General features: G+C 36.9%; 2 protein-coding genes across 2 annotated transcripts in view; one reads left to right on the forward strand and one right to left on the reverse strand.

Annotated features, from left to right (window-relative positions):
* XRCC4 (X-ray repair cross complementing 4) overlaps positions 1 to 17924 on the reverse strand; it is a 265302-nt gene extending 247378 nt beyond the window's left edge. The window contains exon 1 of the mRNA XM_007451707.1: positions 17857 to 17924. The gene's annotated coding sequence lies outside the window, so the exon portion shown is untranslated. The remainder of the gene's footprint in view (positions 1 to 17856) is intronic.
* A 209-nt stretch (positions 17925 to 18133) lies between these two features.
* Positions 18134 to 26737, forward strand: part of TMEM167A (transmembrane protein 167A) — a 33134-nt gene continuing 24530 nt past the window's right edge. Inside the window, exon 1 of the mRNA XM_007451708.1 lies at positions 18134 to 18144. Coding sequence (XP_007451770.1) covers positions 18142 to 18144 — 3 coding nt within the window. The 5' untranslated portion in view covers positions 18134 to 18141. The remainder of the gene's footprint in view (positions 18145 to 26737) is intronic.

Below are 26737 nucleotides of genomic sequence, written 5' to 3' on the forward strand. Positions count from 1 at the left end.
AATGGTACAGATGCACAGGTTTGCAGGGCAAAAACTGAGACACAGATGTAGAGCACAAATGTATGGACACGAAAGGGGGAAAGCAGCATGGGGTGGGGGTGCGGGTGTGATGAACTGGCAGATTGGGATTGACATGTATACACTAAAATGTATAAAATGGACAACTAATAAGAACCTGCTATATAAAAAAATAAAATAAAATTCAAAAATTCCAAAAAAAAAGTTTAAGATACCTCTAAATTGGTAAGTTAGCAATAATTCTAATATCTACCTAAATTTTACTCAGAAAATTATTCTTCTTCCCAGAAGAAGACAGTTATAAAATAACCATACCTGTAGCCACATCAATTATATTAATAGTTTTTAAATATGAAATTTGTAGATTTTACTACATCATAATCACTGAAAAAATATAATTATTTTTAAATATTTCACTTAATCAAAAATTTTTCCTACATTGAGGTCTTCTTTGCCTAGATGTACTTAATTCTGAAATGCTTCATCCACTTGTAAATATTTTCTTTAGATCAATTAGTCAATACACTTAACATGCAGTAAATTATCCACATGGTCTGCAATTCTTAAATTCGAAAATTACTGGAAAATATGTTACTGTTTTTCTATGCCAATCATTGAAAACGACATACTTAGAGGCTTACATAATTCTAATGGGCCCAAAACCACAATTCTGGGAGGGAAGAAGGTAATGGAAACTACCGATGAAGTTTTTTGCCTGTATAGAATTTATATACACACACAAAGATACACACACACTTACACAGATTATTTTTTCTTAAATGTGGCTGAAGAACCCTGGCTATTTTTAGCATTAATGAAACTTAGAATTACTCTAAAACAGCAATTGGTTTCACTGTTATTTCTTAGCATGTTTGAAACAAGTGACAAATTTCTAATTATAGAAACAAGTTAATTTGAAATTCAATATTCCAGATACCTATCAGTAAATCCTACTTTCACAATGATATAAAAGGCTTTAATCATAATAATGTTAAAAAGACATTTAGGGGTCAGATTAGTTCTAACATCTTTGAATTATTCATGTTTCGAATATTTTCCAATTTTCTGATTAACTCTAGATACTCATCACAGAAACTAAATGATTTTATTTTAAAGATTCTGTTCTAGTTAACTCAGATTTGAAATTTTGGATGCTACCTGTGGGCCACACTTAGGGACTTAACATATTAATAGCTCAAATGTGACAACGCTGTATCCTATAAGTATTTTATGCCTCAATAGCCTTATAAATGTTTTCTTTATATCAACTGAGTCTTAATTTCCTGATAATATACTATTTGAACCAGTTTTGAAAGAACTTCATTCTTTTACTTACTGAGGTCACCCTCTCATTAAATATCAAACACAAAACATCTAAGAACCAGGAAAAATGATGACTTGTAATGTCTTTTAAGATTCCATAAGAGCGAATCAAGGATCTCTTTGCTTTCACCAGCACTGTAAATGGGAATAGTCAGCCATGGGTTTTTTGCCCCAAGACTAGTACTTGAAGAAAGGGGATGAAATCTTCAGAAGGAATGATTGATTAGGGCCATAAGAAAGCCTGTGTTTTGTTTTCTAAGGGCACTAAAGGTCAGACTAGTATCAGCACCTCTCCCAGCCAGAGCCAAGGATCTAAGACAAGCCTGCAGGTGGAAACAGTTGGGTCCCACCCCAATTTGTACATCAGTAGCTTTATTGAGAGCTCAGAACAGTTGAGAATTGAGAAGCTTATCTTTAGTACTTTGTGTCTTTGATACTTGGCTTCTCTCTTAGAAGAGAAATAAGTTGTTGGCTGATGGGATCTAGACTCTGAACAAATACCATTCACAGTTGCTTCTGAATAAACAAGACACTTTTTAAATTAGTTTACAAAGAATTTTGTATGCCCTTTTGGATGCTGATAAGAAGCAATGCAGAAGCCAATTCTCTTAGGTCAGCTCAAGTTAGTGACAACACTGTATCATTGATAACACCATTTTGAACTTGAGCTTCTTTTATTTTTCTTTATAGTGAGTTATGGCTTCCTTTCAAGCTGCTTGGGCTGCAGGTGTTCAAACTTCTGCAGCTCTGCCAAGGAGTCCTACTTATGGATCAGAAAGGGCTAAAAGCATGTTTCTAATGAAGCAATTAACTTAAGTGCCCCCTTGTTGAGAAAAGTAGGCTGATAACTAAGGTGAGTTCAGAATAAAGATTAGCACACAGCACATGCTGTTAATAGTCTGTAATTAGATTCCTGATCACATTATTTTGTTTGACCTTCCTTTTTTAAAAAATGAGGAAAAGAAAAAAATATAAATTGTAAACCAAAAGTGTGGTGATAAATTTTTTAAAAGTTTATCATGTTACAAAAATTCAAGGATATATAAAAAGGAAAGAAAGGTTTATACAACAGCCACTGACTGGGCTACTTACATTTAAGACAAACATCATGTAACAATTTCAGAAAAGAAGACTTTTATTTGTTCAGAACTTCTTTAAAAGCAATGACTATTCCTGTTTATCTTATCAGAATTCCCAATTTTTTAATTAATAATTTATTCCTAGCATTTTCATTATTAATAGCATGTCGATTTGTTGGTTGTTATCTATGTGACCAAAGGGTAAATTAAGGTCTTTTTGAAAAATGACCACAAAATCAATTTACCTTTAAATTTCCAAAGCAATTAAAACAAAACTAACCTTCTATAAAAGAAATGCTTTCCTGAAATAATGTTTTCAAATTAGAATTTTCTAAACTTTAAGGGTAAAGAATTTACAGGATTCTTAAGTACCTTTCTAATTATGTCAGGATTTTCTCCATTCGATTAAATTTGAAATGAAAGTATAAGGTGACCATCTGTCCAGGCTTGCCTGAGATTTTCCTGGTTTTAACACTGAAAGTCCCATGTCCTAGGAAATCTCTCAACAACCCCAGGCAAACTAGGATGGTTGGTTAACCTAAGTAAGAGCAAAATATAATTAAGACTGTTGGCATAATCTTGTTCAAACACTTGTAATATACAGCTGATATTCAAGGAAGAAATTAAATAAACAATCTGATGCTTCAGGAATAAAGCATTAGAACAATAAAATAAGTCTAAACCTAAAGTATCTTTGCCATGGTTACAGACTATTCTCAATTATCTCTTATGAGTATGGAATGCCAGCTGCTGGCATTCCAAATATCATATTACTGCTCATTTCCTCTGCTTATCTTTTACAAACACCATTAATAATCATTAGTTTCAGTGATTCATTCAAATTCCACTTCCTCTCCTTTCTTTTCTCTTACCCAATGAAGTATTAAAAAACAATAAAATGGCCTGAATAAATTTCCCACATAAAATCTAACACCTAGAATTGGACTCAAAGCTCCAAGACTATGATTTCCTTTATATTCATCAAATGGACACTCTTGATTACAAACAACCTTGGCAGAAAGAATGAGAGTATACTTAACATTTTGGAAACTTTCTAAATGTTCACAATACTTCCATTCTGATTGCAGTTTCATAGGACAAAGACACTTAACAGAAATGAAGAAGATAGTACCTCAAATATAGTATTAGCTTAAGCAACAGTATTTTTTCATTAAGAACTTAACAATTATGATTTCTTAAGCCTCAAAATTTTGACCCTCTCTCATATTTTAACTTCAGAAAGAGTGAAGAGGTTCCTATGAAACACCATCAGTTAAGCTTACACACAGCGGTTGGGCTACACCATGCAGGCCTGCAAGGCCTGTACTTGCCCAGCATTAAGACCGAAGAAAGAGCCTGGAGTCAGTAACAGAGACATGAGCGGTTTAATGTATAAGGGGAGCTTACATGTCTGAAGCAAGATCCTGGAGCAACACCTCATCAAGTGTGGCAGACAGCAGGCAGGATGTGATGGCAGGCTTCACTCCAGGGGGGTGGGAAGGGGGTGGTTCCCAGTTATAGGGAAAACTGACATCAGGTGGGCTCCTCAACTACCTGGGAAACTAGCAGAGGGGCACCGGCCCCTCACTGCCCCTTGATGTGATCACTAGCTGGGGCAGGGGCACGTATGTAAGAAGCTTAGTCCTGTGAGGAGGGTGTAGGTGAAGCAGGCACTGGTTAAGCAGGGGATGTACAGATCAAGAGAATAGACATCTTGGGTGGCCTGATCAAAAAGATCAAAAGATTCAAGCCTTTTCTACTAGAAAAATGTGCTGCTCAGAACTGAAATGTAACTAAAAGCACTTGTATGGAAAAGAAACAAGACTTGTACTATACGTTTCCCCCACTCACAAATCCACCATTTACTTAAAACTATACCCATTTATCTGCCTATTTTCTAATGGCAAACAAGGGCATGAATGATAAGACTGGGGTACAAATGAGAGTTAACCCTGAAAAAAAAAACCTACAACATATCCTCAATTGGTGACCTTACCTAATTCAGCCAAACAAAAATATTTAGGAACCATATGAAATTGCCAATATTTCCCATTTTTTAACCTATAAAAAAATGGCAATTTCACATGGTTCAAATAATACTAAGTTATAAATGGCACATGATTACTTAACATACCTAACTGGACGAATAATTACATACTTATCTCCCATGCTGTAATTGCTGAGTCTGAGTCATTTTCAAGCACATCCCTGAACATATTGTGGATAACTCTAGTGGGAGGAGATTCCAAGATCAAAGAAAAGATTCAATTCTGAGTCCCCTTATGTGATGCATTCTCAAATTGAATTGAAACATTGTACCCCTAAAATTTAAATCAAGCCTTGTACAATTTAGAAGAGTACAAGTCCTAACACCAGGAGTGTCTTTTGTTTTTCATGAAGAGCCCCTTTCAATCATACCAGTGTTTATCCTAATGAGTTGACTTGGGGTGGGGTCACTAGATAGCCTCAGGATGTGGCTGGTCACCAGAAAGGCCAAAAGATTAAAGGGTTGGCACTTTCAGCCTCACCCCCACCTCAACTCCAGAGAGGAGTGTGGAGCTGGAGATTGAGCTCTATTAAAACTCTGGAACAAAGAAATTGGGGGAGGGGTGCTTCTGGGTTGGTGAACATATCAAAGTACTGGGAGAGCAGCTTGCCCAGTCAATGCACTGAAGCTCTGCACCCTAACCTATACCTTGTCCTATGCATCTCTTCCAGCTGTTCCTCAGCCATATCTTTTTTACTGAACCAGTAAATAAAAGTGTTTTAGTGTTTTCCTGAGTTCTGTAAGCCATTCTAGCAAATTATCAAACCTGAGGAGATGGTCATGGGAACCCCCAATTTATAGCAGGTCAGAAGTATGGGTGACCCGGGACTTGCAACTGAAGTGACGGCAGTCTTGTGGGACTGAATCCTTTAACCTATGGAAACTGACACTAACTCCAGGTAGGCAGTGTAAGAATTAAATTGAATTTTTGGACACCTAGTTGGTACTGGAGAACTGGAGAATTGGTTATTGGTGCTGGAAAACACCCCAATGTGCCAAACAAAATAGCCTTAGTCCAGCTTTATTTAAGGCTATTGGTGTATATCCTCTACTAAATCGGAAATCAATTCTTTTGTCCCCAAGCTCTTGGAATAGGGAATCTTTACCTGAGAAATCTGGTCTTTTCTAATGTCACTGGATAAAGAGGCCCAGATTGGCCTCTCACAAAATAAGTGACTTTTGAAATATGACAAGTCATGCATAAATATTTATTTAGATCCTGCCAGACAACAGATACTATGCTAGGTGCTGGGAATAGACCTATGAATAAAATAGACATATCCCCTGACCTCAGAACATTTATACTCTCATGAATAGAAAGTCAAATAAACACATGTTACAAAACATTGAGGTTAAGAGCCATAAAGAGGTAGTAAGAGGCAACAGGGGAACCCAGATTGCCAGTCATGGGAAGCTTTCTAGAGGAAATGAGATCTAAGACCTAAAGGCTGAGTAGGAATTCTGAATCCACCCTTGCAACTGCCCTTTTGCTTATGCTATTCCCTCTCCTAAAATATCTACCTCTAGTCTATACCTGTGAATATCTATCCATCCTTTCAAGGTCCAGAAGCATTGAAAGCAGTTATGATCAGCCTCCAAGGATCCCAGCTGTCAATCATCTTATTCCCCAACTGGAGAAAAAAGAAAGAAGGTCTAATATAGGGAAGATATCAGGATCATCGTGTTCAGAGAGATTCTTCCAGCTCTTCCTCCCGATGGACGAGGGCCTGAGCTGAATTATGCCCATTGAATCACTCAACAGTGAGTTTAGAGTATATAGCTTCTGACTCTGAAATGGAATTTTGATAGCTTCAGAATTCTAGTACCACTCTGCTGACTTCCTATGGTTTGACCTCTACAACATTTGAATAAAGCAAGCAATGAAGTTAACCTAGATTAAAAGTCACTTGTTATTAAGGTATCAGAATTTTGGAGGCTGTGCTTCTGCAGTGTGGAATGGCAGTGTCTGGCAGCCAACATCTGTAGCAGGCAGCAAAAAAATAAGGTCACATAGCTAAGAAAGAGCCTCTTTGCATTACCATATTAATCAGAAAGACTAATCAATCCATTGTCTTTTTATGACTACAACAAAACATCAATTTTGAAACTAAATCCTAAAAAGATTCTGAAATAGCACTGAATCAGAGACGTTCATCCTATAAAACAATGAAAGTCATCAACAAAATTCAAACTACAGTCATCAATAATGATTTTTCTCATTAGGAAGAAGTTGGAAATATCACATTCTTTAGAAAATAAAATAAATAATTTTTTTTTTTTTTTGCAGTACGCGGGCCTCTCACTGTTGTGGCCTCTCCCGTTGTGGAGCACAGGCTCCGGACGCGCAGGCTCAGTGGCCATGGCTCACGGGCCCAGCTGCTCCGCGGCATGTGGGATCTTCCGGGACCGGGTCACGAACCCGTGTCCCCTGCATCGGCAGGCGGACTCTCAACCACTGCGCCACCAGGGAAGCTCTAAATAATTATTTTTTAAACAAACACTTTTCCCAAAGAATTAATAAAATATTTAGTAACAAATGAAGCTACTTTGTGGAAGAGAAGTTTAATTTTGCAATGAAGAATTTAAAAAGCTGATCTGAAAAGCCATTCAAAGTTAGTTTCAGAGTCACTTAGTACATAGAACAAAACCAAAACTTTCCATAAATTGAAATAATGAACTGACATCAATTTGAGGGAAGCCAGTTTAAAAAAGTCCACTCCATTACCAGTCAAACATTCACTGAGGAAGCATTATGTACAAACTTTGTGCCCAATAAGAACTCCAGCAAATTAAAAAACAAAAAAAGGAATGATGCCTTCCCTTAGAAGCTTTTAATCCAGTTACAAGAACACGATAAAATAGAGTTCTACAAAATTATAACTAAAATACAAGGTAGTATATAATTTTGCTAGATGGGAGCTAAAGTAATAATAAAAAAGTAAGGAAGAGATACCTTAAATACACGGAAGATGATATATGAAGTTGCTACATTTTATAATGTAAAAAAAAAAAAATTACAGGCCCAGAATAAACAAAAACAAGAGATATTAAGAATATGTCCATATGAGGAATCCAATGTTTATAAAATAAAATTCCAATAATAAACTAGTAGATTCACTAAAAACAACAACAATGTAACCCAATGCCTTGAAAATTATCTTTAATTAACAAGTGAAACACATATTAGTAAATTCATTTCTTCCTGCATGAATACTCCTCTTTGGCCAAGATACAAGAATGTCCAATGAAACATAACAAAATATCCAGGAAGATGCCCACTGATATAAATGCTTTTCATTTTAAAAAGGGACCTAGCTCCAAACTAAATAAAGATGTACATCAAAATAAATTATCAAATTTTCAAAAACAAAATCATATTACATTTTTTGTGTCTTTTAGTATGGTATCTTGCTTCTCAGAAAACACAGACAAATGATGACCATGACCAATTTTACAGAACTGCTGTTATTTGGAAATGCCTAATTTTTGGTTAAACCTTGTTTGGAAATTATCTGTAATAGAGATATCTATTTAACTGATGGCCAATAAGATTCAATCAAGTTAGACTATTCTAGGACATGAAGATCATGGTTAGAGAGTTAGATGAAAACATTCAGTTCAGGTATATCTGGTTTAATATCTAAGGAGGTTCTTAGACTCGGGACAAAATGAAAAAGAGGGTGGTAATAATCTGAGAACAAAAACAACTAGATAAACACAGAAAAATTAAGGTACATATATAGCTAATTAAAATGTACGATACAGATAGAGCTTTATTAAGTCATTAATTTATCCTAAAAACTCAAGTTATATGGTTGTCAGTGAGGGAGTGGAACAAAAATGAACTGAGCATATGTCATGAACTGTGCTGAGAATTTTACATATATTGTTTTAATCTTCAGAACCATTCTAAAAACAAGAAAACTGAAATTCAGCAAGGTGTTATAAACATAGAAGTGTATTCAAAACTAGGTCTATCCAACACACTGCCTTAAAAGTGTCTCAACCCTAGACAGCCTCTTTATGAGTCTCATATTTAACTCTACTTCTTAGCTCTCAGCCTCTCTCTAAATTTTCTCATTTTATAACTATCAAGGTACTGAATTGCTTTTCCTTAACCTATGAACAAAGTATCACAATGTATTAACACAAATCTAAATCATGACCCGATGTATAACACAAAATAACCCAGGTACAGACTTCAAATAGTAGAGGGAAAGTTCTTTATACAACTTTACTATACCTTCTCTACAAACAACTGCCTTATTTTAGATTATTCTAACCACAAACAGAATTTTCAAAGTACAGAGCCAATCCTTCTTCTACTAATGAGAACTCATGAAATTCTAAAGAAAAACATTCTTTGAGTCTATATGGTTCAAGACAGGAACTCCTACCATCACTTGTTTTAAAATTAGAGAAGTGAAGAGTTACTAGAGTAATGACAAATTTATGGCCAGTAAACATATCAATATATATAAGTATTCCTCTTCCCTTTCCCCACATTCTGACTTCTTTATTTCCTAATACAAATTCTGTCTTAAAGCCAAACTTACTGTATTTTGAGATACAAATAGAAAAGAATTCATAACCCACTGGCTTAACCAATACAAAAAAGAACTCATAACCCATTGGTTGCCTTGGTAAAAGCCATAAACCTCTACATAGCATTACCTATGATATATTCATGCTAAAAAAAAACCAATTCAACAGAATCAGATCAAACCTCCAATTTATAGGAAACACAAGGGATGAAGGAACATGTTAAATGGCACTAAAGGGATGCAATCAGCAAAATCTAAACAGTGGGACACTTCATGGGGCAACTGACAGTTTTTTCAACAAATAAACTTCAGTGCAAAAGGGAGAGGAGGGTTGGACTATTTAAGTTAAAAGAGACTTAAAACCCACAAGCAACTGCAATTTAAAGACCTTATTTAAATCTTGACTCAACCAACAAACTATTAAAATTTATGAAGTAGTAATTTGAGGAATTTGAAGACAGATTAGGTACTTGGTAGTACTAGGGAATTACTGTTAATTTTTTAAGCTATGTTAATAGAATTGTGGTTATGTTTTCTACAGTGTCCTTACTTTTTAAAGATACATGTTAGAATATTTACAGGTGATATGATGTCTGGGATTGTTTAAAAATAATTTAGAAAAGAAGAGTCAAGTTTGAGTAAGATATAAATGAAATGAGATGGGCCATGAGTTGATAATTGTTGTGCTAGATAATAGGAACCCATTATTCTCTCTACTGTTACATATGTTTGAAATTTTCCATAATAAAATGTATAAAAAGAAAATTGGTAAGCTGTGACAAAGCAAGAGAGTGGCATGGACATATATACACTACCAAATGTAAAATAGATAGCTAGTAGGAAGCAGCCACATAGCACAGAGAGATCAGCTTGGTGCTTTGTGACCACCTGGAGGGGTGGGATAGGGAGGGTGGGAGAGAGACGCAAGAGGGAGGAGGTATGGGGATATATGTATATGTATAGCTGATTCACTTTGTTATGCAGCAGAAACTATCACACCATTGTAAAGCAATTATACTCCAATAAAGATGTTAAAAAAATAAATAAAAGAAAAAGAAAAAGAAAGAAAAAGAGAAGTGTTTTCAAAAAAGTGTTCTTTGACCATCAGGATAATTATTTGTATAGGGTACTTCTGTAAAAAAGAAAAAGTCTATTAGAAATTTATTCTTACATATATAATTTAATACTTCAAAATTTAGGAGCCTAACTAAAGAAGTATGGAACTCATTATTGGTCCTAGTAAATACTCCTATCTGATAAACATTACACTAGGGATACTAATGCCTAATGCATTGTTGAATTTTATTATACAATAATGAATCAAAGATACTAAGGATAAAAAATCTGTTTTGTATAATCAACTGAAAAGCTGATAATAAAAATACCTAAATTATTTCAATATTTATCGGCTATACATTAAAAATTTGGTCTTTGGACTTCCCTGGTGGTCCAGTGGTAAAGAATCTGCCTTCCAATGCAGGAGACGTGAGTTCGATCCCTGGTCGGGAAACTAAGATGCCACATGCTGCAGGGTAACTAAGGCCATGCACCACAACTACTGAGCTCACACGCCTCAACTAGAGCCCGCATGCAGCAAACTACAGAGCCCATTCACTCTGGAGCCCACGCACCACAACCAGAGAGAAAGCCCGCACGCCACAACGAAAAAGACCCTGCATGCCTCAACGAAGATCCCGCGTGCCGCAATTAAGACCCAACGCAGCCAAAAAATAAAAAGAAAATAAATAATAAAATAAACAAATATTTTAAAAAATAGTAATTTGGTCTTAAGGCCAAAATGTGTAAAAAATTTTAATTGAACAAAATATTCAATATGAATCATAAGTATATTCAAAGATTGCACAGAATATCCACAATAAAGAAACCAGAAGTAATAATTGTACTGAAACTTTCCAAAATTTCCCATCCTATGGCACATCATTAGACTCATGACATCTTTGATTTTTTTATCTAAACAATATAAGTCAAATACCTATTATAGTTCGTGGCTCGTAATCAAAAAACGATTCTAACTTAAATGGCTGAATTCATTTAATCTGTACCAATTTGAATGACTCTAGTTTATACTTTTCCTCCTTCATTCTCAACTGAAGAGTTCTGTATTATTAGCTGTCACTAAACATTGGTCAGAGAATGCCATCAGTGTCTTGGTCCATGCCCCACCACAATTCAGGTTAAAAGTGTTCATTCACCCAACATTTAGAGAGAATTTGTTGATTTTTGTTACCCAATACAGACTCCCTACTGGTAGCAATAAAACTTCCAGTGACCCCCCTCACATCTGCTATTCTTATCCACAGGCTATGAGCAAGCTGACTTTTGGCCCCAAGTTTCAGCAGAACACAGACCCGGGCTAAACCAACATTATATTTTAATCCCCAGTAATTGATTCAAAGACGAGCACGTGATTCAAGTTAGGACAACTAAGGCCAGTAAGGCTCAATTTCAGGACTTTTATTTGCATATAAAGGATAGATACTCTTCTCTACTGGATTTGGTGTTACGATGCTGTAAGACTGGAGCTGTTGGGAACAAAACCAAGAGAGCAGAAAGCAGAACTGAGGGGTGGCCAGCAGGTCAGATCTGATTTCAGCAGCACCAGAATCTAGATCTAACTATGAATGTTTTAGGTGTGAGGCCAAGAAATTCCTTTTTCCTTAAGCTACCTGTGTCAGTCTGTGGAATCAGGCATATTTCAGGACGAATCTTCATTGTCATTCATTGGTTATGAGAATTATCGCAAAGTACGTGCAAAACAGTTGTAAGTAAGCAAATGTATATACTCCATCAGTGGTATAAGTACACACTTCGGGAAACACTCTATTAAACATAATATTCAATACCAAACAGGAAGTTTTACATTTTCAGCTTTATATGCTTCCATTCTTATCAAATCCAAAACACATGGCATTTCAAAAACACTGGGACTTTGTTGTTACTACATAATAAATAACCAGTAAACAGGTGGTTCAAGAAGACAACTGGTAAATATTTTGCATAAGGCGCTAATGATTCTAGAAAAAAAAATCATAATATGTCTATTCAAAACAAAGGTTCAAGTCTTGGTTACAGGGCAAAAAATGTTTCCCAAGTTTTAAAAATCACTAATTAATATTCTAATGTTTTCTCCTTAAAACTCAACATCTTACCTCAAAATATTGGCAAAGCCTCCCCAAAAGAGGGATCCAATCAATTTAAATTTTAAAATTGTGTTTTTGCTTCTGTCTTTAATGCACTGAAAATAGATCAAAAGCCTTTTATGAACCTCTAAGCAAAGCTGTTTCTTCATGTTTATCAAGTTATTCATAGAAACAAATGTAGCTTCTGCAAGAAAATATGACCTCAATTGTACTTTGGATTCACCATTCACAATATAAACATAACATTACAATATGGTAACATGATTAGACTACTGTACAAAAGCCATCAATCTTTGCTATCAGAAAAGAGAAGCAATGAGAGGACCAGTCCCAATACCCATGGTTTATGCTCTTCTAGGACTGCTTGGACTATTATTATTCTAAGAATGTTAAGTTTAACCTTCTAGAAGTCTGCAAATTAGATATAACATTGTTTGTGTGGTTCCAATGACTTGATATAAAGGTTTCAAACATCTATTTTTCACCAAGTGCTCTGTTATATTACAGTGATATTCATATGGGAATTAACAGTGGTGACCTGTGATACTCAATCAAACATATTGACTTTACTTGCTCATTACCCTACAGATTTTCTTCTGAGACATAGTTTTCAGATAATAACCAGGACAAATTTCTTCATTACAGTTAAACTTCAGAAGCTCATGTTTTCTCTACTGCTAAATTCTCAGAGCACAAACTTTCTGTTCCCAAAAGTAATACCTAAGGCATGACGAGCCAATTTCTGTAAGAAAAATGCTTAAAATGAAGAGGTTGGTTCCTAAACACAATATTATGGCAAGATTTTTTTTTTATTCATTTTAGAGATGAGTATCACAGCACCACTAATTTACAAAGTTATAAATTGCAACCATGCTGTAATTTTTTAAAAAAACAAGTTAAACCTACATATAGAACTATATTAATATACTATATTATACATGTATCTACCTACAAATTACCAAAGAAGCATCAATAAATTTTTAAAATTTAACTTTTGAAGTGCCCTAAAGTTTAGACAGATGTTATCCTATTTTCTCTGAGATTTTCTCTGAGCAGCTGTTCATTTGGACATGCTCCTTATTTATTGATATACTGTGTTCAATGCTAGGGTCACATTTCTTAAACAGGAACTTGGTATCTTCCAAATTCTATGGTAAATATTGACATATCTCAGCATGTCAATATTTATACTGTCAGGACACTTTGATGAGCCTCTTCAACAATGGCTGCATCTTATTTCTTGGCAGCCACTTGTTTCTGTTCCAACTGAGCAAGATCTTTCTTTATTCAATAAAATTCTCACTAACTGTTCAGACAAAATTACAAGTAAGCTAATAGCATCCTCTCACACAAAGACCAGATTGAACTCCTTGCTTATTTCAAAATTTTGGTCACTTCTGCAGGGTTAGTAAAGCTCAAAGAAACAAGGCACAAATTCAGGAGTGTACTCCAAGTAATACTTGTTTTTGACTGCAGCAATTCCAAGCCTAATCATCATTTTCAACCCCATTGCTAAGGGTGAAGCCGCCAAAGCCTTTTCAGAATTTATAGAATTAAATTATTTCCTTTTCTGTTAGTCCTAAAAGCTAGACAAATTTATAAAAGATTGGTTTATAGACTGCTACAATGATGATGATATTCAGAGATAAGTTTGAATCCAGAATGCCTGCCATAAAAGGTAGTTGGAAAGTCTGGCTCATTATCTAGAATTAAACAGTGTTTTATATGCAAAATTAGTGTACCTAACTTTTGTGCCAAGTATCAGAAATCATGTTAACAAACTAACCATCATTAACTCAATCTTAAGAGCAAACTTCCATCATTGGGAGAAAATCTGTGCACTACCTTGTAAATACACTGGGATTTCCCAATAGCACAAAAGCAAAAGTTTAATTTAAAGCTATTGGCAATACTGGCATCTCGTAAAAGCATGAATGCCTCATCAACAGTTTGGAATTCTCACACAGATTTTTTCTTTCGGCAAAAAAAGTCTCAGTGGTGTTTTCTTCTAGAAAGAGCCCAATTTTATCAATATTAAAAATTTGCTGGGCTTCCCTCGTGGCACAGTGGTTGAGAGTCCACCTGCCGATGCAGGGGACTCGGGTTCGTGCCCCGGTCCGGGAAGACCCCACATGCCGCGGAGCGGCTAGGCCGCTGAGCCTGCGTGTCCGGAGCCTGTGCTCCGCAACAGGAGATGCCACAACAGTGAGAGGCCCACGTACCCCAAAAATAGAAGAAAAAAAAAATTGCTGACTATAATAACCCTCTGTTCACTGATTTCTGCCAGTGTTTTAGAAAAAGACACAACTCACCTTCTCATCAGCTTCACTAAGGACAAGGAACAAACTGCCCAGGGCTATAAAATGCATTAATTACCTCCTACTAGTACAAAAAGAATTAGCTTGAAGATAGCCACCTTCTTTCTTGCAAACAAGGTATTGCAAATAAAGCACTGATTTTATACTCAGAAGACCCAGATTGAAATCAAAACTCTACAGCTTCATAGCTGAGTGACTTTGGGCATGCCATTAATGCATTAAAATGTTCACTGACTACATCCTATGTACCAGGCTTTCATATCTCAAAGATGAGTAAGACATATCTCCAGCTCTCTGGTGAGATAGAAACACCCAAAGAGGATTATTATACAAGCTTGTAAAGTGCAGAGGCAGGGTGGGAGCTCGTCTGAAAAGTAGCCCGTTAAACAGCCTGAAATTTCAGGGGAGGCTTCCTTGAGTTATATCTGATGTAAATCTTAAAAGGTGGAAAAGGTTTAGTGGAAGGAAAAAGATAAGGAAACACATTCCAGGCAGAAGAAGCTGCACGAGCAAAGGCTTGGAGACAAGAAATAGCAATGATATATGGAAATGAACAATTCAGTTTCAGACTGACTGCTGACACTAACAAGAGCATTTGGGGGAGCAATAGCCATGTTGAAGGGATCTCAAGAAAGAACAGTAGAACGGAAATTGGGACTTGGAGCATAGAAACTCCTTAAAGGATTTTTGCTCAGAGGAGCAAATAAATGGGGTTGGAAGTAGAGAAAAGTTAAAAGAAGCATTTCTTAAGGTGAAAGAAATAACATGCAGGTCAATCAAAATTTTATGGGTCTTAATCTAAGAGCCATGGGGAAAGAGAATTTAAAAAGAGGGAGGGCTTTCCTGGTGGTGCAGTGGTTGAGAGTTCGCCTGCCGATGCAGGGGACACGGGTTCGTGCCCCGGTCCGGGAAGATCCCACATGCCGCGGAGCGGCTGGGCCCGTGAGCCATGGCCGCTGAGCCTGCGCGTTCGGAGCCTGTGCTCCGCAACGCGAGGGGCCACAACAGTGAGAGGCCCGCGTAGAGCAAAAAAAAAAAAAAGAGGAAGAAAAAAAGGACAAAGACGAACACTAGATAACAAAAAACTTCAACCTCAGTCTATGGAGACTAGTTGAGGATCAAAGCAAACGAGTTAAGTAAAACCATTGTCTTTTAATATATGTGAATATCATTGAATGAGGGGAAAAAAGGAAGTCAGATAAAAAGAAATAATCAACACTATCAATACTAGACACAAAGTAAAAAGAGAAGAGGGAAGAAAGTGGTCTGGTGGTATAAAAGTGATACCAATTTAATTTTAAAAACCATTAATTTAAAAAACCTTTTATTGAGTGCCTAACATGCAAGTCAATCAGCCCTCCACCATTATCCCTCCCTTCAAAGAGTTTTTAATTTAGTGAAGAAAGCAAGCCAGGCACACAACAGGCAACCCTTACTGAGTGCTTAGTGTATGTCAAATACCTGGCTAGATGACTTACTTGTAATAACTCATTTAATCCTTACAATACTGGGGAAGCCTATGCATTCTCTCTACAGAAAAACATAAATACATACTATTTTTGCATACAATCCTACTGAACCCATGAAACCAAAGTTAAAAATACTCTTCTGGATGCAGGAGAGACAATAATTTTTGAAGAAGGAAATGATAGAGTCAGATTTCATTTTTAGTAAGTAAGAAAATGATCCAAGATAGTTTGAAATGAGAATCCATAGCAGAGCTATGGAAAGTAGACTTTTGAAACAGCAATGTAAGATAGTACTTACATTAGTTCACTGGCAGTGAAAACCAAGAGCAGGGAGTTTATGTGCTTAATGACCATACAGCTCAATTACCACCTCCCTAGAGATCTTGCCACACATCAGATTAACTTTGCTGTGATACATGAAAAACAAACTACACATTTATGTATGTTCAACCTTATCTATTGCTATTTGGGCTCCTCTATGGGTAACTTTAAAATAACTGACATTGTTCTTTCCTATTTTGAAGCTGAAGTACATAAGAGCCCATGGCCTAAAATTAATTCAAATCCATAAATATAGTAAAGCAATTGTGATCTCTAACAACTTCAGTTTCCTGGTGCACTTCAGGTATTACATATTACCGTAAGCGTTCCTAAAGATGAAGACAATCTTCACATGAAAGCAAAATGTCTGCAGACACAATTACTACTTTAGAAGCCAAGCTTGATGAGTTGCACAACCTAATTTCCATAACTAAGCCAAGGTTATTTAATTTGAATGGCAAGACTTGCAAGGTATACTCTAAAGCAATCACAAGCCAGAGCATTATGGCTTGTTTTTTGATAGGAAGTAGGGTACAGTACGTTTTTATACATTTCTTATTCCCCTCTTCCCCGTGCCCATTAAATTTCTGGAAGGAACAGGCCATCTTTATTCCTCTGCTGCACTCTCATGATCCCATGAATAAAGCTCAGTTAAATATTTGCTAAATTTGTGTATTGGACCAACTCTTAATTCAATAGATTCAAAAGTAAAGTTAGTTATGGTTTAAAAAAAAAAAGGAAAGAAAACGTGTTGGGCTGTGGCTAACGATGTAATCACAGGAGAAACCCAAATGTTCTAATCACTGTGTTGCCCTAAATATAGAAGGGTCTCATAGTTTGGCCAAGAACAGCACATAAATCAACGCCTCATGTGAGTTTCCTTTCCTCTTTTTCTCTATCCCACATTAAGTCAAAGCATTAAAAAACTGATAACATTTTAAAAAGAATCTCGGGGTGGGGGGGAATAGAGTCTTATCTAATGGTATTATTAAAATTAGAGAAAGCTAAAGAATAATACTACTGATTAAAAGAAAAAGTTGGCATGTTATTGATCTTGCAGCTGGACTCCTTCTCTGGAGTACCTAATCAACTACTGAACTCAGGAAACGCAGTTCCTTTCCATTTTTTACCACAGAAAGTTCTTTCCTGACCCCAACGGGCCTAGTACGTTTCAGCCCCAGATGGAACCCGTTTACAATTTACAAAAAGCTGGGGATTGGAAGAGAGAACGCCAATGTTAGAGAAATGATCCAACACCTTCTCAACACAACCCACCGAATTCAAGTGTCCTCCTAATCCCACAAGTTTACAGGGCATTTCAAAGGCGCTTTACATTCCAAAGAATCTCTCAGGTGCAAAGGGAGAAACTGAAAAGGGAGCCCAGGAGATGAACGCCCTGCGTGTAAGCCCAGAGGAACCCAGGTGTTCCCGAAGAGTCCATAAACAGAAGGGCCAAAAGCTTACACATCGTAGGGGGGGAATCCAAGCAGGAATAAATTTGCGCGCTGCGGAGTTCTACAAAGCTAAAAAAGAAAAGAACTGGACTACCGAGGCAGACTCCACTTCCGGACCCTACGTGTCAGTAACTCCACTTCCGGTCTCCTCCAAAAGGCCCGCTCCCACAGGCAGACATCCAATGAGAGTGTCATTTACTTCCGCGGGGCTGAATGACGTCATTTACACCCCGCCCTTTCCGGTAGAGAGGAGCCTATCGTAGAGTCTGAGACTTGCGGCTCCGGAGGAGGTACCCTGACAGGCCCAACCGGACCGCGGAAGGAGCGAGAAAGGCAAGTCTGACCTGCACGCCTCTTCCGCCCAGGGCCCGGAAGGGTGATGTGGCTGGGGTTTCGCCGGCCTCACTATGGTAAGAACCGGGGCTTCGGGGTCGCGGCTGAGCTTTGTGAAGGGGCTGCGGGCCCGCACAAGGACTGGAGGGTTGGGCGGCGATCCCGGGTCCCCGGCTAGGGAACCCTGTCACTAACTTGATTTTCCCGGGCCTCGGAGGATGCATAGGCCCGGGAGCCATGTGGCTCCTCCACGTCCAACCAGGGAGAACCAGGGCCGGCAGCCCAAGAAAGACCCCGGGGCCGCGGAACCCCTCCTCACAAGCCGAGGCCACTTTCCTGACTTGTTTCGAAGAAGTGCGCTGGTTTGGTTTAACCCATCAGTTACTTAGACTCTTTGTGGTCATTTTGAGGCATTAGAGCTGCCCGGGTTTGCGCTTGTTATGTTGTGGCGCCTTATCTCTCTGCGGGCCTGATCCAGGTTTTTATTTCCCTGCTGTCAAATAAACCCCAAGTGCTACACCTTAATTTTCACATGTTGAATTAGTGGCCTTTTAGGTTCCTCCAACTCCATTCTCTCAACTTTAGAGATGCTACTTTATGAGCTATATTTTAATGATTGGAGTTGTCTGCGGAGGTGGCTTCTCTTCTAGGAGCTTAAAGTGCTTGGAGTGTGTCTGGCCTCGGGCCTTCCTCCCCTTCCACACATTAAGAACGTTTCATGTGTTACTTTGTCTTATTGCAGATTCCTTTAATAGTTTGGGTCTTTTAGAAAAGCTTGAAATAAGTCACAAAAGTTCGCAAAATGCTTCTGTCTCCAGGTTGAGAAAAATAAAGCCAGCATAGGCAGAGGACAGATGTAATAATCAGTAGTAATAGCAAAAAGCTCCCAAGCTATGTCTGCAGGCATTTCACCTTTGTTACGGTAAATGCCAACAGCCTCTACACCAGGCCTCGCGATGAATGTATGAGGTCCATGTGCCAGATTTGCGTTTATGAGCATATTTATGGGGAAAAGATGCATGCCTTTTATTATGGTATCAAAAGCAACCATGACAAAAAAGCTCTTCTACATTGAAAAGTTGCTGAGCTTGTGTTCCCAGAAGTTCCTGCAGAATCCCATACAGCACAAAACCCTTAGACATTTAATCGAAAACTCATTAATTGTTGTTTGCTTTATGCCAGCTACTTTGGTTATAGCTGGGGCATAAGTCACAGTGTCTTCCCTGGAGAAGTTTACCATTTATAGAGGAGATGGCAGTTTATTAGCGGGTTATTCCTTCCTTGGCCAGCTTCTTTCTCCACCTACCACATGATAGGACGGATACACTTGTGTCATGAGTGAGCGGTTATTTAACTTAGAAAATATGGTTCCTTTTTCAATTCAAAAAGAGTAGAGAGACTGTTACTCTTAATTCTTGCATATGCTCTTCGAGGCTGAAGTTGGGTTATTTTGCTCATAGTACAGTCAGAGATAGATTATTCTTTTCATCACCTTACTGTCTTATGTACTATCTAGAAGCAAGACATACTGTGTTTAAGATTATTAGTATTTGAATCATCTGGCCATACTTGTTTTTTCAAAGTAACTATAATAGCTCTCGTTTATTAGCACTTGCTATGTGCCAGGCTGCATTTGAAAAATCAGTTTATAAGCATTGTCTTATTTCAGGCTCAAAACTGAATATATGTTTGCAGGCAATGGAAGTCAGGCACAAGGAGACTGACGTGCCTGGGGTTATACACCTAGTAGGTAGTGAGCCAGAACTCAAACTTATTTTAATGTCCAGATGCCAGAAGTCCTCATGCTGTTGTTAATAAAAACAACATAACTGAAGATAAAATATGTCGTAATGATTTGTTGCTCTCAAATATAACATGTCAGTCAGACATGGGGGAAAATAGAAACAACTGCCCGGTGGTTAATTTTTCATTCCTGCCCTGTTCCTGTGAGCTTAAGTTGTCCACATTTCAGAAAATGTACATTGTTAGTTGGAAGAGCTACACAATGAGGTTTCTTTTTGAGTTTGTACCTACACTTGGTATATTTGTGAGGTAGCCCAGTGATAATGACTTAAATCTAAATTACTGCATTTTAATGAATCCATTTTTTAAAATGCATTTGAAGACCATAAAATGTTTATCAGCAATAATAATTTACAACTATCAAAGCATAAACAGTCTGATAAATATATCATTTATGAATTAATACTTTTAATTTTGTCTCTTCCCAAGAAGTCTTCCCTGTACCTTCTGTTTACTTCTACTCCTTTTAGGTATCTATTTGGACATCTGTACTCCATGTATATACCCCCAGTGTTTCTCTTGCATAGAAAACAGCAGTAAGGTGTTGCCTATATTCTTCCCTTCTCTAGGCAGAGCTCTTAAAGTAGAAACTACATCTTTTAATCTCTACATCACAGTGTCAGAGTTGGTACTCAAATGAATGAGAGTCTGGGGATACAAAGTCATGTAAAACGTGCCCATTGTCTTCAAGGATTTTACAGTCCAGTGGGGGAGAGTATTAAATAAGTAAATTTTATGTGTTAGCTGCTAGGATGTAGAGAGACTACATGTGTGGTGGAAAGAACATGGGCTTTAGACTGAGCCAAACCGGGTTAGAATCATTCCCAGTGCCCAGCCGTTGCTTAATCAACCTGAGGAAGTTTGTCTTCATTTCTTCCTCTGTTGATTTGTTACATGACTTACAGATATATTCATGTAATGCTCATAAACCCTGCAAAGTAGGACCTATTGCCCCCATTTTATAGTTAAATCAAATATCAGAGAAAGGGTGTGAGATAGTTTCCCTCATCTGGTAGCTGAGATACATAGGAAATATGTTAGAAACAGGAAAGAGTAATTGTGGCTCAGAACTGCTGGGGAGACATCCCCAAAGAGGTAACACTCTGACCTGTATATTAAGGAGTGAGTAGGGATTAGGGAAGGAATCATCAGCTAGAGCTGGGAAAGCATTTTCTATCCTTCAGACAGATAAAGGAAATGGTAGTTATGGACACAAAATGCATGAGGTTCAATAGTTGCTTGGGGACTGGCAGGAATAGAAGTTAAGCAGTGAAATGATGAGAGATAAGACTAGAAAGATTGGGGCCAGATCTTGAAGTCATTTCAAGGCCTTTATACTTTGATGATGTTTGTGTACCTGATAAAGACTTTGAGCAGGGAAAAGAATGGTGTGCATTTTGGAAAACCAACTGGTAACAATGTGCAGGGTCTATTTACATAGAAGATTAAAATCTGGAAGACTAGTTTAGAAACAAATACAGTGATAGTAGATGATTGAATGCCTTAACTCTTGACAATAGTAGTTAGGTTTGAAAGATAAAGATAAATAAAATCATTTTGATGGTGCTTAGTAAGGAGTGGTGAAGCACAACTCCAGATTAGTTAATTGTTTGGATTGCAAGGAAATATTGATTAAGCACCTACTCTGCCATGTGTTTTACATACAGAGCTTTATTGAAAACTACATTATTGGCCACAGTGTACATGTGAAGAAAAAGGTGCAGAATGATTAAGTGTCTTGCCCAAGACCATACTGCTGATAAATAGTGAAGCTCAAATTTAAACTTAACAGCTCTGTTTGTCACCAAATCTTGAGCCCTTTTTATTATACAACAATGCTGATAATTCCACAGGAAATTCAAAAGGAAAAGCAGCGTTTGTATGCCTCAGTGGTTGAGGGTGGAGGGAGTTTGTTAAGATGATAATTCTGTAGCTACTATTGCTTTTGCACCATCAATACAAATGGCATCACAGTAGAAAGGCAGGTCTTAGCATTATAAAAGTAGTTTTGACTGCATAAACCCATGAAAAGATTCCATAAACTACACTTTGAAAACTACTACCTCAGGCTAATTAGGTAGGTATCTGAAGTAGATTCTGGTCTTCTGTAGCATAGTGACTTGTAACCTTGACTGCAAGTAAAAACTCCCAGGGAACTTTGAGAAACTATATGCCCACCCAATTCAGTCCAAATTTCTGGGCACTGATTGTTTTTAAAAGCTCTAGGTGATTCTAATGAGTAGCCAGGGTTCCTACCCTGACTCGATATTTTTGCAGGTTTTTCCATTTTGTCATTCTTTGTCTTATCTGACTGCATGATCAGAGTACTTTTTTCATAGCAGAATTTGCACTTTTCCTTCAGAATAGTTTCTCTTATCAATCATTTATCAAGGACATGTGAAGCATTTACATCTTCATTTTCTTAAGTCTATTAATCATAGTTATATGTATGCTTTCTCTTGTTAATACCTGTGACACTCTTGTTGCTTCATACTTAGATGTGAGGTGTCCATAAAATAGCTCAAATTAAGCAGCACAAATATAGCAAATGCACTCTAGGTACCATGACAATGAGATGAAAATAGGCACAAATGACCACCAATATTGCCAGTGGAGAACAGAGTTGAAGTGCAAAAGAAAATGTTAATATTTCTGTGTGTTATTAGAAATCTTTTCAATCACCTGTGGTCACTTATCTTGGGCACACGGGGTGTTGGGTGTCTTTGCACATTTACATATTACCTTACATTTGTCCCTGTATTTCCACGTTCTCCATTTCAAGAGATAATAGTGGTGCATGTGAATTTACAAGTAGAAACTAGTTGGGAAATGCTGACCTGACCTAGATTTGTAAATGATAAAATGCTGACCCACTTTTCCAGTGCTGTATAATTTCTATCACAGTTAGGTCAGGAATGTCATTTCTGGGTTTCCTTCTACCTCCAGAAAGGGATCAATGACTAGTTTTGTGTAAAAACAGTAGGTTTTTAAAACAAGTAAAATTGTTAGTGTTTGGAGTTTTAAAAAATGTTCGTATTCAATTAAACTGGAAGAATTAGTTAATATGTCAGTAAAAATGTATTTCCCACATAGTCAACATTTGAAACTCCCAGACAGTGTTATGCATAAAAACGGGCCTTAATCAATACATTGGTTAAATAATTTGTGTTGCTAATCCTAAAAATAAGTAAATAAGCTCCGTGAAGTTCAAATGATCCAGGACTAATGAATATACTGGAGGCTTAGTCGAAGTCTTTTCTGCAGATTAAGTACAGTTAGCAACCAGTCATTTAGCATCTTGGGCAGAGCACTGTTTAGCATATCAATATGTGTATTTCTTCTGCTTTTCTCGATGTTTCCTTCTTTGTTATGTTCTGTTGCTTGGATCTTCTCCCTGTTTTTTCCTCTATTCCTAATGTTTTGGGTATTCTTTTACTTAGAAGCATTTTTATTTATACAGCTAAAAACAAAACTCTGTATTGAATTCTTGCCCTTATATCCATACTTAATATAGTTTTAACGTTCAGGAATGACTGAAAATAAGAAATTATATCTTTATAGATAAAATGATAGAAATTGAATCTGAAATAAATATTCCTAACTTTTCAAATTGACTTGAGAATAGAGAATTTTAAAGAGATGTGTCAACACTAGAGGTTATTTCATGTTTGGAAACTAAGCTTTGCATTGACCAATCTCTATCTTTCATTGATGAACAGTTTGATCTAGTGCTGACCAACTGAAAGTCTGAATTATTTTTGTTATTTCAGTGGCCTAACAAATTGCAATTTACTTCAGATTGATTATACAAAGTGACTAAGTCATTAAGTGTATTTCCTCTGGTTTGGATAAGTTAGTTTAGTACAATGATTTGAAGCATATCAGAAGCTCTAATCAGCTAGGAGTAGTATGATGGGTCTGGAATATGGAGGGATAGTAAAAGGGGCCTTTGGAGAAAAAATGTTTGGGATTTTCATTGCCAGTTAGGGTCAGGGCATGACTCCTGTATTCCAGGACCCCAAAGGTTACCATTCTGATTGTATTTGAGGATGTGCTCCAAAAGTTGCTACAGGCAGCCCTGAGTCTAGGGAATGTTATTGGATACCTCTTTATAAAAAGGAAATGTAGGTGTGTTAGACAATGCCCCTCTCCCCAACCCCGTTTAAAAAAAAAAAACAAAAAACACTGTGAATATGTTATCTTACTTGACACAAGGGACTTTGCATGTGTGTTAAGTTAAGAATTTTGGAATGGGAAGATTATCTTGAATTATGGGGAGACAGGGCAGTTTATTCACAAGGATCCTTGTAAGAGGGAGGCGGGACAGTCATAACAAAAGAAGTTGTCAGGGTCAGAGTGATCAGGAAGTCACGAAGCTAAGGAATCCGGCAGCCTTTAGAAGCTGGAAAAGGCAAGAAAAGAGATTCTTCCCTACGGCCTCCAGAAGAAACAAGTTGTCTTGTGTTTTATAACTCCTTAGTTCCAATGTGTGTTATTTAATGTTTAATAGTTAGCTAAATTTATTAAACTGAATAGCGTGCCATTGTATACTCCCTGGCATTGTCACAGGGCATTGTCACAGGGTGTACTCGATGAAAATTAGGTAAACCTTAGGTTTGAGAACTATTTGAGGTCCAAGAATTTTCTGCTAGCCAGCTTGCCTACTCAGGCATCCAGAACTCTTGAGGATGTCTCTCTTACAAATTAAGTGGACTCAGAAAAACACACACTGTCCCATATGCAGGCACCTCGATGCTGGCTGCTCAATTGAACTTTCTCCGAATTCCAGTTAGTGATAAAAGATATGGATGCTGAGGAGAAATTATCTCAGACCTTTATTTTACCCTACAGCCCGGTCCCTTACCATAAACATAAATATATTTGCTTCTTCATTCTGAATTTTCCAAACTATCATTGACAAGTAAATATAAATGCAAAGCAATGTGTGGAGGTTTCTCTTAAATAAAGAAAACATAGCATGCATTGTTAATTTGTAATCTAAGTGTGCTTTTGAATTTGTTAAAATATTCTCTTGAATTTGTTAAAATGTTCATTATTTGCAGTTGTTGTCAAGTTCCTGTTATTTCAGCATTTTTCAGTGACTACTGTGCACCATTTTGTTTAATAGGCACAGGGGATTGATAAGAACCTCAATAAAATAGAGGAGACAATTACACTACAATTTGGTGGGTGGCAGGTATGTGTGTAACACATAAGTGTACAAAGATCCAGACTCTGCTTGGTGTGGAGAGTAGGGACAAGGAACGCTTTTCAGAAGAGATGACTCTTGAGTTGAGACCAGAAGGTTGAAAAAAATAGATAGCATGTACAAAAACACAGAGTACCTTGAAAAAGGTTGCATGATTTGAAGGGTCTGAGAAAAAAACATAGTAAATGAATTTTACTTCCCTTCCCTTTTTTTAATCATCTTTCCCTCTATATTGTGATCGAATATGTTTGCTTGCTTCTTAGCTTCCTCCTTTCCCTTTAATAACATTTTCATATTGAAAATCTCAATTATTTTTCTAAAGAACAGTAACATCTGTTTCCTTTAACTCTGAGACTAAAATTTTATCAGTCGGCAACAGATGCTAAGCATTAAGAGGAATGCTTAGGTAGGCTAAGCAGTGGTAGGCTAATGTCCTTGAGTTTGAAACACTCTTGATCAGAGACTGAGTACATCTAAAAGACTGTACCGCCTAAGATTATTTGTTTAAATTTAAGGGTCTGTAAACCCCAGGAACAAAGGTGTATGTATCATATAGTGCATACTTGTAAATGGTTTTCAGTTGTAAACAGTTTCACACACAGATGTATATATACATACCCCACTTTAATAATAGTATGTTTTTAAGTGGCTCTTAAAAAATCTTTTATTTTGAAAAAATTCAAACATACAAAGGAAGAAAGAAGAGTGTAAGTCTCAGATACTTAGCATTTCATCATCAGCCCCACGCCTCCCACCATACACACTGGATTATTTAGAAACCAATCCCAGACATTTCATTTAAGCATGTTTCTTTAACAAGACATTCAAGGAATAAAAAAAGTATATGTTGCAAAATCATGAATTTAGATACTCCATTAGGAAGATGATAAACCTACTTTGCAAATTTCTTTTCCAACCACTTAACTAAGTGAATCCTTTGCTTAAAACAATAAGTCTGCTCATTATTCCCTGAACTTGTGAATTCCTGATCTGTGGGGACGTTTTCCATGCTTTTGTCTCCTCTGGAGCCTGCTCTCTATTCTTTGCCATGTGACTGAGCCCTTTAAGGCTTGACTCAGTTCCTGCCTTCTCCTTGAAGATTCTCCTGACTTTTCTTTGGGAAAATGGCCTTTTTTTCTTTCTTTTTCTTTTTCTGTGAGCATTGCTGAGTTATCATTTACATATGCTATGAGTTGCTATTGAGTTTTTAAAGTTTAATATTCTAACTCGATTATAACTGCTGTGTGCTTGAGTTGTCTCATGTGTAAAAGAAGGATATTAATAATAACTGCCTCAAATATGAGGATAAATAGGATAACCAAAAAAAAAAGAATTCCGTGAATATCAGTTATTTTTGTTGCCAGCTATAAACTGAAAAGAAGGAATCATCCTATGTCCTTTTTTAAATTTAATATTTATTTTATATTGGGGTACAGTTGATTTACAATGTGTTAGTTTCAGGTGTACAGCAAAGTGATTCAGTTATATATGTACATATATCCATTCTTCTCAGATTCTTTTCCCATATAGATTATTACAGAATATTGAGTAGAGTTCCTAGTGCTTTACAGTAGGTCTTTCTTGATTATCTATTTTATACACAGTAGTGTGTATATATTAATCCCCAACTCCTAATTTATCCCTCTCCCTTTAGTAAC

Source organism: Lipotes vexillifer, unplaced genomic scaffold, assembly GCF_000442215.2.
Source record: "Lipotes vexillifer unplaced genomic scaffold, Lipotes_vexillifer_v1.1 scaffold740, whole genome shotgun sequence".
Lineage (NCBI taxonomy): Eukaryota > Metazoa > Chordata > Mammalia > Artiodactyla > Lipotidae > Lipotes > Lipotes vexillifer.